Here is a 12,500-nt window from a genome sequence, read left to right as displayed (position 1 = left end):
TCTAGGGCCAGATTGACACTCTCCGCAGGTAGGTCATGGCATGTGTGACACGAATGAGTGACATCTGACCAGACTTTTCCAACTCTTTCAGTTCGCTGTGATGTTTTTCATATCGTGCTTCTTCAATGACACAAGTACGTTGGCACTGCAGTCTGATTAGTTGTTATCCATTTTCAACCTCCAGCCTGGTTTCACCCGCATTCTTTCTCATGGTCATACATCTCAGGACTTCTCTTGCCTCTCCGCAGTTGAATAAAAGAAAACAAGTATAAGAAATTCTTGTGGAGTTAGATGAAGGCTAAAAAAATAGCTATCCTTTTACAATTTATATCTGTTAACAATTGGTAGTCCATCAAGCGTCAGTGCAGTGTTTGAAAAATATGGAAAAGTGAACGATTTCGAAATGGAAAGTGACTGGAAATTTCAATGGAGGCCCATTTCCATTGGCCAACAGGTCAATTTAACATCATTCATTGTTGAACAATGACACGTGCCATAAAAACAAACAAAGAAACGAATACATGTTTACGTCAGTGTCGTCACAGAATTTAATAAATGTCAGCCAAGCCAATTTTTGTCATAAATGATTTTGTTGATTCAATAGCTGCTATCCGAAACACAAACAAGCAAATGGCCCAGTATTTATGACCACCAGTTTTTGTAACGAAAACCGACTCTTCTGTACAGAAAACGATATGGCGGATTTATTATTACTTTAACAGAAAATGAAATTTACACAAGATTAAATTGGGAGACTTCATACGTGATACTGCTACTGGAAACCCTCTCTCTCTCTCTCTCTCTCTCTCTCTCTCTCTCTCTCTCTCTCTCTCTCTCTCTCTTTAAATGTAGGTGATAGTGCAATCTCATAATGTGAGGATTTCTTACTGCAAAGTTTTGGTGTTTTGAGCTCTTTCAAGTCTACCTCTACGTACTTCCAAATACGCGAGTGATTACGAGTCATTATAAATATTTTTAACGCGAAATTAATCTCTTAACCGGACTTTCTAAAAGTCACATGTGTACGTGTTAAAAAGTACAGTAAACTGAATGGAAACCTGAAATCTTTTAAAACAGTGAACTAAATGGAGTACGTCACCGTTGTGTTACTAGTGTGGTTAATAAGCGTAGCTTCCATTTTTGAACTGCATTTAAAACATTTTCAAGCGAATATTAAAAAAAATTGAAATGCACATGTTTACAATAATAATTTGTCTTCATAATTTTTCAGAAGAGCTAAAGTTTGGCAATTTAAGGTACTTGCGTTTCCTTTCAATTTTTGAGCATCGAAGGTGAAATTTCGACGAACTGCAAAGGACTCTATTAAACTTCTTTAGCGCAGTGTAGGATCCAGTGTTGAGCACGAAGGATACTGTTAAGTGTTCCTCCAAACTTTTAAAAGTTGTTGCCTTTTCGGAAGTTCGAGCTATAGCAAGGAAGACTGAAATGTTCTACAAACCAAGGTAAAATCTTCGCTTGTTCTTGAGCCACTATATCGGTATCATATAAGAAAATGCTCTCTCTCTCTCTCTCTCTCTCTCTCTCTCTCTCTCTCTCTCTCAGTCTGGCGAATTAGTTTTCTCCAGCCCCTTTCAATCTACACTTCAAAAGCCACTATCCTTCCGAAGGATCAGCAAGAGGTGAGATCAGTCAGAGGTGAGGTCAGTGAGAAATGAGGCCGAGTTCTAGGGGAAACCAAGACTTTACAATCAAGTGGAATGCTTTCCGTCTTTGATTCACAATTCATAAGTGACTTACTTACTGGACCTGAATATACGACAATATCCTGCGTTATCTTTTAACTTCAAGTTTTATTTAAAAAAAAATTAAATTTAGTACTGTCTGTCAACCTCAATTAACGAAAAACATTTCAGATTTGTTCTACTTTTGCTGGAACATGGGACTCCTTATCTGGACATCAACAATATCCTGAGACATATATTTGATTGCTAGAGGTATGATTTGCACCACTGAGGACTCGGCCATCTTCCATAACATATGATATTAGCGAGGAACTTCCATCAACAATTAAGATTTCTTATACCTCAAGAGTTGGTGCATATTAATCATTAGAGGAGCTTCAGCGTCCATATGACGCATTGTAACACTACCGGAGTTAAAGGTCTTCAACCCTTTTGGAGAAGTGAGGGACAATCCTTCTGGCAGTGTAATGGATGCTGGTGCCTCTTACGTTCCAGTGATGTAATGCCACCGTAGTCCTTGACCTTTGTCCTAATGTTCTTTTGAATTGTTTGTCAATTGTTGCCTATGCAGATGATAATTTATTTTATTTTCTTTATTTACCGTTTTTTTTCGTTTTTATAATACATGAAGCCTTTTGGCTTTCTCCATTACAAAGTTTAAGATATAACAACTGCACAACAATAATAACAACGTGGTCTCGACAAACTCCAGCAATTGACTCTTGACCATAATATTTTCAAGTCTCTGAAATTAAAATATATATACATTTAGAATCAAACGTTTTATATTAATTAGTTCTTCGTTGGACGGGTCGGTATATTTCTCGGCTAGCACTCTGCTGGGCCCGCGTTCGAGTCTCCGGCCGGCCAATGAAGAATTAGAGGAATTTATTTCTGGTGACAGAAATTCATTTCTCGCTATAAAGTGGTTCGGATTCCACAATAAGCTGTGGGTCCCGTTGCTAGATAACCAATTGGTTCTTAGCCACGTAACGTAAAATAAATCTAATTCTTCGGGCCAGCCCTACGAGAGCTGTTAATCAGCTCAGTGGTCTGGTTAAACTAAGGTATACTTAACTTTTTATATTAACTTTCTTACGTAACTGTACATTATGTACTATTTATACAACAACCTTTATTCTCTGACTTTTGCCTCACCAACAACGTTGAACCAATCACGAACCCATACGATTAATGAAGCTTTGTCCCTAATACTGAGTTATATCTACTGTGCATTTCAGTGCCGTGTCTACTAGATTTTCGTCGATAAAATCTTACCAAAGCATCGGATATGGATCGTATTTTGGAAATTGCTATTTGAAGCCACAACCTAATTGGCAAAAATATGCAGTGATGTCTAATGTGGATAATTAAGGCACTTATCAGAGTAAATCAAAGAAATTTAAAGGGAAACTTAGCTAAATTTAGTAAGCACCCAGAGAGAGGCTAGTTGTGACGTAAACTATGACATCAGACGTAATAACAGGGTTCCCACCAGTATGATAATGATCGTAGAAACACAGATATTTGCGATAATTTTCGAAATTTTATTTTCTCTATTTCCAGCGAAATTCTTAACTTACTGTCTGCTCAAAGCGCAAGAGCCTGATTCACATAAGGCCGGCTTAATCTTAAACAAACAACAGTATATCCTTTTACGTAATTTTATATTACAATATTTGTTTTTTTTTTATTTCATATTTCCTTCAATTCCAACAAAGTTCAGTATAATCAATGGATTAGTGGATTACAAAATTGAGGGCATAGCCCAAGCGCTTGGACTATATATAATAAAGGATGTAAATGAAATGATCAAAATAACTGAAAATTGAGAGAACGAGCAACTTCAAATCCATAAAAAATAAATAAGTAGATAAAGCCGGGAATACATAGATTTACTGATAATCACTCAACAACCCTACAACAAATATTACTGTCAGTTTCAAGTAAATGAATAAGGTGTACAGAAACAACAAAACTGGCACAGAGGCACACAAATAAAATAATGAAGGGGGAGTTGTGTGCTGTACCAAGCACTGTGGATTTATTATGGGATTGATCATGCATTACGGAAGTTAAGGTTACAACACTTGCTTTATGTTACATTCATTTAGCAGGACTAAGCAGGTACACGTGAACCGGAACTTTTGAGGAGACAATATGAAGTAACAGAAACTCCAGGGTAACAATGGTTGTTTTCACAGAGAGTGTTACTTTACGACTTGGTGCTTATTTCAAGTTAAAGGAAACGTGAATTGCTCCATGGAACTATTACACAATTAATATTCTCATTTGATGCCCATTCCTTTATTGTACTCTACTCAGAGACATGACTCATCGAAAATATGAGAGAGAGAGAGAGAGAGAGAGAGTAGGTGTTTAGTGGTGAAACAGGTGTTTGAGTACCACTGAAACACCTGAGTCTTCACTCGCAAAGTATATGGGCGGGGTGTCTAGTAAAGTACGCCATACTACAGTATCAGTGGGTGGGAGGGCCTTCGGTAATGACGTTTTATCAGCCTCTATCTATGGGCCTGCTAGATTTAACTAAGTTTCCCTTTAAATTTCTTTGATTTACTCTGATAAGTGCCTTAATTATCAACATCACTGCATATTTTTGCCAATTAAGCTGTGGCTTCAAATAGCTATTTCCAAAATATGATCCATATCCGATGCTTTGGAAAGATTTTATCGACGAAAATCAATTAGACACGGCCCTGAAGTGCACAGCAGTTACCAAATCCTCTGAAATAAGACCATTTATTAAAAAACCATTCTTAAACAGACTTCTAAGTTATACGTTAATTCTTCATACGAAATTTCAGGTTCATAAACGCCTGGTTCCAAATTTTCATTTACATAAAAAAAAAATAGTGAGCATAATGGGGAAGTGGGGGTTGGGATTCGGAGGATGTCTCCTAATAAACCTGAAATTTGCAATGCTAAAATTTTAACGCTGTCAATCGCAAAAGGTCAGAATGAAAATTATGAGATAATGGAAAAGTGGCAGAACAGTTTCTTAAAAAAAAAAAAAAAAATTTTAGCTCTCATACCTGAAAATGTCTAATTCCAGGAAAAGAGGTTTTCAAGGCGCCACGAAATCAGGTGGTACAACTGTTTTTGTAAAGACTGACATCGAAGCATGAGGGCCCTTTCTTTTATTTAAATACTTAACTGTTGTCAGGTAAGGAAATAAGAATTAAAAAAAGCACCGAGAGTACAAAATGAAAATGAATTTATTACAGCAGTAACATTTACTTTGTTTATATTGTGACGTAAGCGTTTGCTACAAAGATCCTGAATAAGCATACACACATATACAATATATATAATATATACATATATATATATATATATATATATATATATATATATATATATATATATATATATATAGTGTACGTGTACATATATATATATATATATATATATATATATATATATATATATATATATATATATATATATATATATATATATATATATATATATATATATATGTGTGTATATATACATATATATATATATATACAGTGGTGTGTGTATATATATATGTATGTATATATATATATATATATATATATATATATATATATATATATATATATATATATACACACAGTGTGCGTGTGTACGTATATATATATATGTATATATATGTGGGTGTGTGCGTGTATTTAAGCAGCCTGAATGGTGCGTGTGTCTTATGTCTGCGTATAAAAATCACAAAAGAACCTTACAGTCACCTCTATCGATTTTTCCTCTTTGCACCTGGAGGATTCTAGGAAAGTGTTACCAGCGTATGCTTGCAACCTATGCAGAGGTCTATATATAGGACTATATACAGGTCCATACAGATTCCCCATATTGGTTTGATGCATACTGAACGTTTCCATTGGCGAGTGACACGGCACTTTATCATTCTGTTTGTGTGGAGCGGAGAATTGGTGTTGTGGTGGTCTCACGTTCTGATTTGAGAGAGAGAGAGAGAGAGAGAGAGAGAGAGAGAGGAGGAGGGGAGGGGGAGGGGGGGGTTGCAACTGTAATGGTTCTTTTACCTTTCTGTCTCTACAGAGAGTGGGAGAGACTGAAGAATATTTTGACAAAATGTTCTGAGTAACTGCAGCATACCAGGTAATTTCCAAGTTAAGGTTACGATGAATTTATAATTTAGTGTATAATCTAAATTTAAAACAAAATCATTACAGTTCTTTAACAATAATTATTAACTCATGTTACGAAAACAAGGAAGGATGGTGAAAAAGAATGATAATACGAACATCGCAATACCAGCTGTACTCGTAAGTTTTTTTTCGGGACTTGCCCAGTTTGATACAGCGGAGAGAGAGTGCTTATCAGAGCTCACGCAAGAACCCCGGTTCCTTAATCAACATAATCATATCAACAATGGCACCCTTTTATATTTAGGTACTCGACAACACACACAAGCTCTGCGCTCTGCTTACTTCCAGTCAATGTCAACCTTTTTCCATGGCTCTGAAGTTGCTGGCTATATCGCCCTATTTTCTGCTTGCCTACTCTCCTGGCACAGACAGTCTGGCGACAGTTACAAAGCCTTAATAAACACGGATTCTTTGTTTACACTTGAGACGTCACAGTCACTGAGAGAGAGAGAGAGAGAGAGAGAGAGAGAGAGAGAGAGAGAGAGAGAGAGAGAGAGAACTTACTTTATGATTGTTCATGATCAATGTTGCAACAGCGTAACTATAAACATTCGAATCATACAGATAACCAAATAGATAATAATCATTCCAGGGTTAAGAATATGTCATTAGATTACTTGGCATTTTTTGTCGTACTGCTCAGGAAGTTAATGTCCTCTCTCTCTCTCTCTCTCTCTCTCTCTCTCTCTCTCTCTCTCTCTCTCTCTCTCTCTCTCAATATACTTCCCTTGAATGTGTAAACTTTAAATTTACAGCCAGTTAGTTTCCAGATATTCTAAAATAAGCGTAACAACATTATCTGAGACAGTCCTATCTTCTATTCACGAGTGCATGCGTGAGTTATGGAACATGATTTTCAAAGGCTGTCCACCCTTAAAAGGACCGGATTTTTCCAGATGTGTGCACAGATCATGACTCAATGACGAGGTACACACACACACACACACACAGAGAGAGAGAGAGAGAGAGAGAGAGAGAGAGAGAGAGAGAGAGAGAGAGAGAGGGGGGGTAAAAATGTCAGGTAACCACAAAGCTGAGGAAATAATGGCAGGAACGTTATTTTCTTTTTCCTGCTGTGTTCCCACTTAAAACGTTGTGGTTTTTTTTATTCACGTATACAAAAAAAAAAAAAAAATCAAAGCGTCATATAAACAATATATATAGATACAGTACACTTCAACTAAAAGTGTTTTGAGCATGATATCATACTTAAAACTACTTCAGCGCTGAGAGAGAGAGAGAGAGAGAGAGAGAGAGAGAGAGAGAGAGAGAGAGAGAGATCTAAGGTGTACAATGAATGCTGTACGAAATGAGCCCTCATGCTTGCTACTTAATGCCTCTTTTCATTTCATTTGTAGCATTCTTTCCAGGCCTCCAAAGCTTTCAGCACACGGACATGAGAGCTCTCGTTGCTATTTTTGCAATCTATTTACGAATTCTTTGCTCCTCCCAATGTCCACGTGGTTTGACCTAATTCCTGGACTCCAATGAAATTTTGTTTTCAGACCTGCATTTGGTTGATCAGAAATTTGTTTCAAGTTATTTGTTTTTTATGAAATTGTTTCAACGGCCAATTTCTTTTTTGGGGGGTGGGGGGAAATGGGAACCTTGTATATTTTTCCTTTCTACTATTTCCTGGAGAGGGGATGGTTCCATGCCGACTGAAACTGCTTCATCAAGGACGAAGCCCGTGTGATAAAAACTTCCATAATTACATATTAATGATAGAGTCATTATTTTTGTATGGAGTAATAAGTAAGATTTCACTTTTACATTTGTAAAGGTAATTGTGTCCTGAAGGAGAGAGAGAGAGAGAGAGAGAGAGAGAGAGAGAGAGAGAGAGAGAGAGAGAGAGAGAGAGAGAGAGAGAGAGAGAATTTTCTAAGAAGTCAAGGGGAAAGAGAAAAACTGTAGACTACATCAAACATTTCTATCCATAAAATCCGACGGCACTGGCAATCTCACTTCCTCGAATGGCTCGTGCCTAAATGGAAATAAGAAAACGAAAAGGGAGAGGGTAAGGAATCGTGCCTAACGCCCTACCAAGCGATGGACCCGCCTTCTAAAAGACGGGATGTCCCAAAAATAAAATGAGGAAAACGGAAACAGGGGAATATTTTCTAAGTGTGGGATTTAAGGCCCTATTATTGCCCACTGGCGGTCATGCCTGTCACTGTATTTTACAAGGCAGACCGTGGTGCAATTATTACTTTCTGTGTTTGATGCGTGGGTATGACAAGTGGCTATTAGTGTATTTTTTATGTGCTATATACACACCCTTTACATATATACATATATATATATATATATATATATATATATATATATATATATATATATATATATATATATATATATATATATATATATATGACTTTTCAGTCGAGAAACATGCCAGGTGCCATTTTTAAAATATAAAACATTAAATTAAAATACTTTGGCCCAGGATGGCGCTTGGCAAGTTTCTCGACTGAAAGGCTCATATAATATACATACATACATACATATATATATATATATATATATATATATATATATATATATATATATAAACAGTATATATATATATATTATACTGTACATATAAACAGTATATACATATATATAATTAGTGAGTGAGAGACGAGTTACTGTTGTGCCGAGGAGGTAAACTGCCGTTCCGAAAAGTGAAACCCTTGAACGAATTAAGGGAAAAAGGGAGTAGCGAGCGTCCTCCAAACAGCAAAGGTCGACTTGATGAGTGAGGGGACCGCACGGAAAACTACCTCAAGAGTAGAGGAAGGAAATGGAAGGGCGTTGGGGATACACAGTAAGGAAGAGGCCAGTTGTGATAGGGGTGGTTGGGTAGCGGCCCCTGGGGGGATGGCGGACACGAACATGGTGGGTGGGGGAGTTGATTAATACGAGAGAGGCTTCTCTTCTTTGCTTACTCACTGAACATGGAACTTCGTACTTCGGGAAGAGAGAAGGGAACTCTAGCCATATTTCTTCTGCAGGGCGATAGGCCTAACTCCCAGATATTTCAAAAAATTCTAGAAAATTTCAAGCTTTATGCAGCGCGACTTATGTGGATAGGCTTAAAATTTGGGGAAATTACTGAACGTCGGAAAATTGTTTACTTGAAGATTCCTCAGCTGGAAGCGGTATGCGTAAAGCTTTTATTATATATTCAAAGTCTGAATTTACTGCAATTCTTTTGAGCATGAAATCTTGGCAGTGCTAATCAGTGCTATTAACAGTTTGTAACTGACATCAACTTGTCTGATAACCTTCAGAACGGAAACACTTTTTATGCACCTTAAGTGTCAATAATTAAAATCAGCGAGTGCCAGAAAATGAAGGAATACTAACTCCAGCATCGTTAACTCTACGTTTCACTGAAAAATAAGAAATACAAGAAACTTATTGTTTTCTTCATCCTAACTAGTTTGGTTCGTACAAAACCAGTATGAGAGGGTTCGAGTGTCACCGGAAACCAGCATACTACTGTACAAGGGCGTAATAACCGCACCATGACGAGCGCCGCCTGGAGAAAGTGCGATGGAAAATATTTAAAGGACGTCATAATGCTTGACATTTAAGAAAGAGATTTCATTGATATTTCCCCCTCTTAGGGAATTACTTACATTTCAGTATTACATATTTCGCTTCTGAATTGTGGATAACACAACGAAAAATGAACTTCAATTCTCCAACTTTGGGGAACAACTGTATTGCGCGTAGGGTGTCATTCTTGTTTTATGGCTTGCTATGATTTAAAAAATAACGCTCTTGCATTATATATTATATCTCTGGAAGAGTAATGTCTGGGGTAAAATGCTTCGTCATCGTACATACTGTACAACGCGTTTGCGTGAAACTTCTCTCAATGACTGACATGATTAGGCTAAAGTTGAGTGAGCCTGCAATCTCTCACAGTCGTAGGTAGCTGGTGGAATCTGGTTATCATATATATATATATATATATATATATATATATATATATATATATATATATATACACACACACACAAACACACACACACATACACACACACACACACACACACATATATATATATATATACACATATATATATATATTTCACGCAATTTTATATGAATGCTAATATAATTGGCAATTAAGTGTGAGAATAAGTTTCACTCGTCGTGGTTTGAACTTCCATCCAAGATGCTAGGAGCTATAAACACACAGCACTGTTAACACACTAAGGCAGAAAACATTTTTCTCTGGCTTAGAGGTCAATGTACCTACCCACTGACGGTTTCAAGTATACCTTTATAAAAAGTTCTCCCAAATGCCAGCCTAGGTGGTAATGTCAGCTAATTTTGGTGTGAGAAAGCTTTCTTTGAAGGTATACTCAAAGCTGCCAGTGGGTAGGCTACATGTGTGACTGACTTTTGGGCTAAAACTTAATCTCTGCTTTAACTACCAGTTATATTAACAATGATTGCACTTAACACGTGGAAATAAATGATTTACAGTGTCAACGATACTGACGTATATGATCATGAAGTCTTTCTGCGAAAGTATTCTTGAAGCCGACAGTGGGTAGGCGCTTCAGTGGCACTGACTTCCAACCAGGAGACGTTATGTCTGAAAGTTATCTTCTCATTTAATTGCTAGTTACACGAACACTCGCTCACATCACAAATATATATATATATATATACATATATATATATATATATATATATATATATATATATATATATATATATATACATACACTACGCACACACATACATATCAGTATATATATACAGCATACATATATGTATTGTATGCTATTCGTTTCACCTACCAGGGGCTGGCCCCAAATAATGATACGCAACGATCACTGCTACAGCCATACTTTAAATGCTGACGACAGCGCACTGATTCCCTTCACCCAATAGACATTTCATTCTTGTGCCTCCTGAGTAGCTGAGGTCTTTCTTTGCAATCTCTTTCCCTCCATCTACTCGGCACTTTCTGTGCCTTCTTTCTTACCTCCCAACGCTTCTGAGTTATGCACTCTTTTCACCGACGTATGGTCCTCCATTCTCTCCACATGACCGAACCTTCTCCAAACACCCTGATCAATTATTCTTACAAATACGATAACTATTTCACCATTTCTGCATATCTGCACGTTTCATATCCTTTCAGTTTGTCTTACGCTACACACACACACACATATATATATACATATACGTATATATACATATATATATGTATGTGTATATATATATATATATATATATATATATATATATATATATATATATATATATATATATATATAGAGAGAGAGAGATATAGTTACATTTTATCATATACCTCTATCAAAAGCTGAAGATGCACTTCTATCTTATGTATTAGGAAAACCGTAGTCGCTCATTATACTTAATTTCATGTTAAAGTCGCTTGAATGTGCAGCCAAATTCCTTTAAGGATATTACATAGTAAGTAAGGTCTAACGCCCAGGGACGCGAAAGATCTGTCTTTCGGAAGAAAGGTGGTTTTGGGAATTAGGAAACAGAACGAAAACAGCCCTCCAGTAGAAAAGGAGAGAGCAGTCACTTGACGCACACAAAGCCATAACATACCTTTTCATTCCTCTTCTCTCCACCTGATTCAATTTGTCGTATAATTAGATTTTCTCTAAAAAATAGTTTAGTTACTTCATTCAATTATAGGTCTTGCATCTGGCATTTTCAATTCCAGCCTTAAACATTTCAGTGACTTGCGGTCACACTAAATAATTTATTTACTCTTTCTCGAGAAAACGAACGGGTATTAATACTTGGGTGGATCCAAAAGTTACAGGCCCCGATTATAAATATAAACGACAATTAATCATAACCATACTTTTTCTTTCAACATAAGTCTGAACTCTCTAGATAACTGCCAAAGTTCTGTAAGCTTTTCTTTCTGTGCGGCTTAAATAAAAACAAAAAAAGTTATCTTGCGCGTAAAAAAATGTTTTCTGCGGCGTCCTTGAGCTTATTGTCATCCTTAAATCGAGTTCCACGGATGCGACCTTTCAAATCCGGTAACAGGTGAAAGCCTCACGGTGCTATGTCTTGGGGAGAGAGCTTGTAACATCTCTTCAATTTCAGTCCTGCACAGCCGCCTGGGCAATCCGTGACGTGTGGACAGAAGGATTGTCACAGAACAACACGGGGATTCTAGACAGATTTCCTTTTATTTTTCCTCTCAAATTAACTGGCACAAACTGAAGCAAGTCCATTTGATAGAGACTTTTAATGCTTCTCCGTCTTGTTTTACTTTGTGCTCTTCGAGCGCCCTGCGAAACAGAGTGCGATTAAAATTGAGTGTATTGTTATTTCCAATAATATTTTTTTTACTTGTTTTTATTTTTGTTGTTCCCAGTCGGATATTTTTTTCGATTAATGTTACCACTGGTCACTTTATATACACGTGTGGAAGCTATATGTTGCTTTTGCAGCAAACATTCTTCTGTCCAAACGGCAGCACTTAAAAAAAGATTGGGGTCATGGCAATTAGGGTGATCGACTGACTTATGTGACTACGTAATCTGGCGTCGCATCAACTCAAAAGGAGAAAATAATAATAATAATAATAATAATAATAATAATAATAATA

At 36.6% G+C, this 12,500-nt stretch overlaps 2 protein-coding genes across 15 annotated transcripts in view; one reads left to right on the top strand and one right to left on the bottom strand.

Annotated features, from left to right (window-relative positions):
• LOC136852772 (anoctamin-8-like) overlaps positions 1-12,500 on the top strand; it is a 545,791-nt gene that overhangs the window by 110,398 nt on the left and 422,893 nt on the right. For 9 of the 14 annotated variants that reach the window (XM_067127707.1, XM_067127701.1, XM_067127694.1 and 6 more), the window contains exon 1: positions 1-28. This exon is cut by the window's left edge. The exons of the other annotated variants lie outside the window; for them this stretch is intronic. In XM_067127707.1, the coding sequence (XP_066983808.1) occupies positions 1-28 (28 nt within the window). The remainder of the gene's footprint in view (positions 29-12,500) is intronic. 14 annotated transcript variants of the gene reach the window in all.
• The window catches only part of Ppox (protoporphyrinogen oxidase), a 600,782-nt gene that overhangs the window by 184,964 nt on the left and 403,318 nt on the right, over positions 1-12,500 (bottom strand). The window lies entirely within an intron of this gene.

The sequence above is a fragment of the Macrobrachium rosenbergii genome, chromosome 3 (genome assembly GCF_040412425.1).
Source record: "Macrobrachium rosenbergii isolate ZJJX-2024 chromosome 3, ASM4041242v1, whole genome shotgun sequence".
NCBI classification, from domain to species: Eukaryota; Metazoa; Arthropoda; class Malacostraca; order Decapoda; family Palaemonidae; genus Macrobrachium; species Macrobrachium rosenbergii.
The sequence above is the reverse complement of the archived record's forward strand: the minus strand, read 5'-3'. Positions and strand labels throughout refer to the sequence as shown.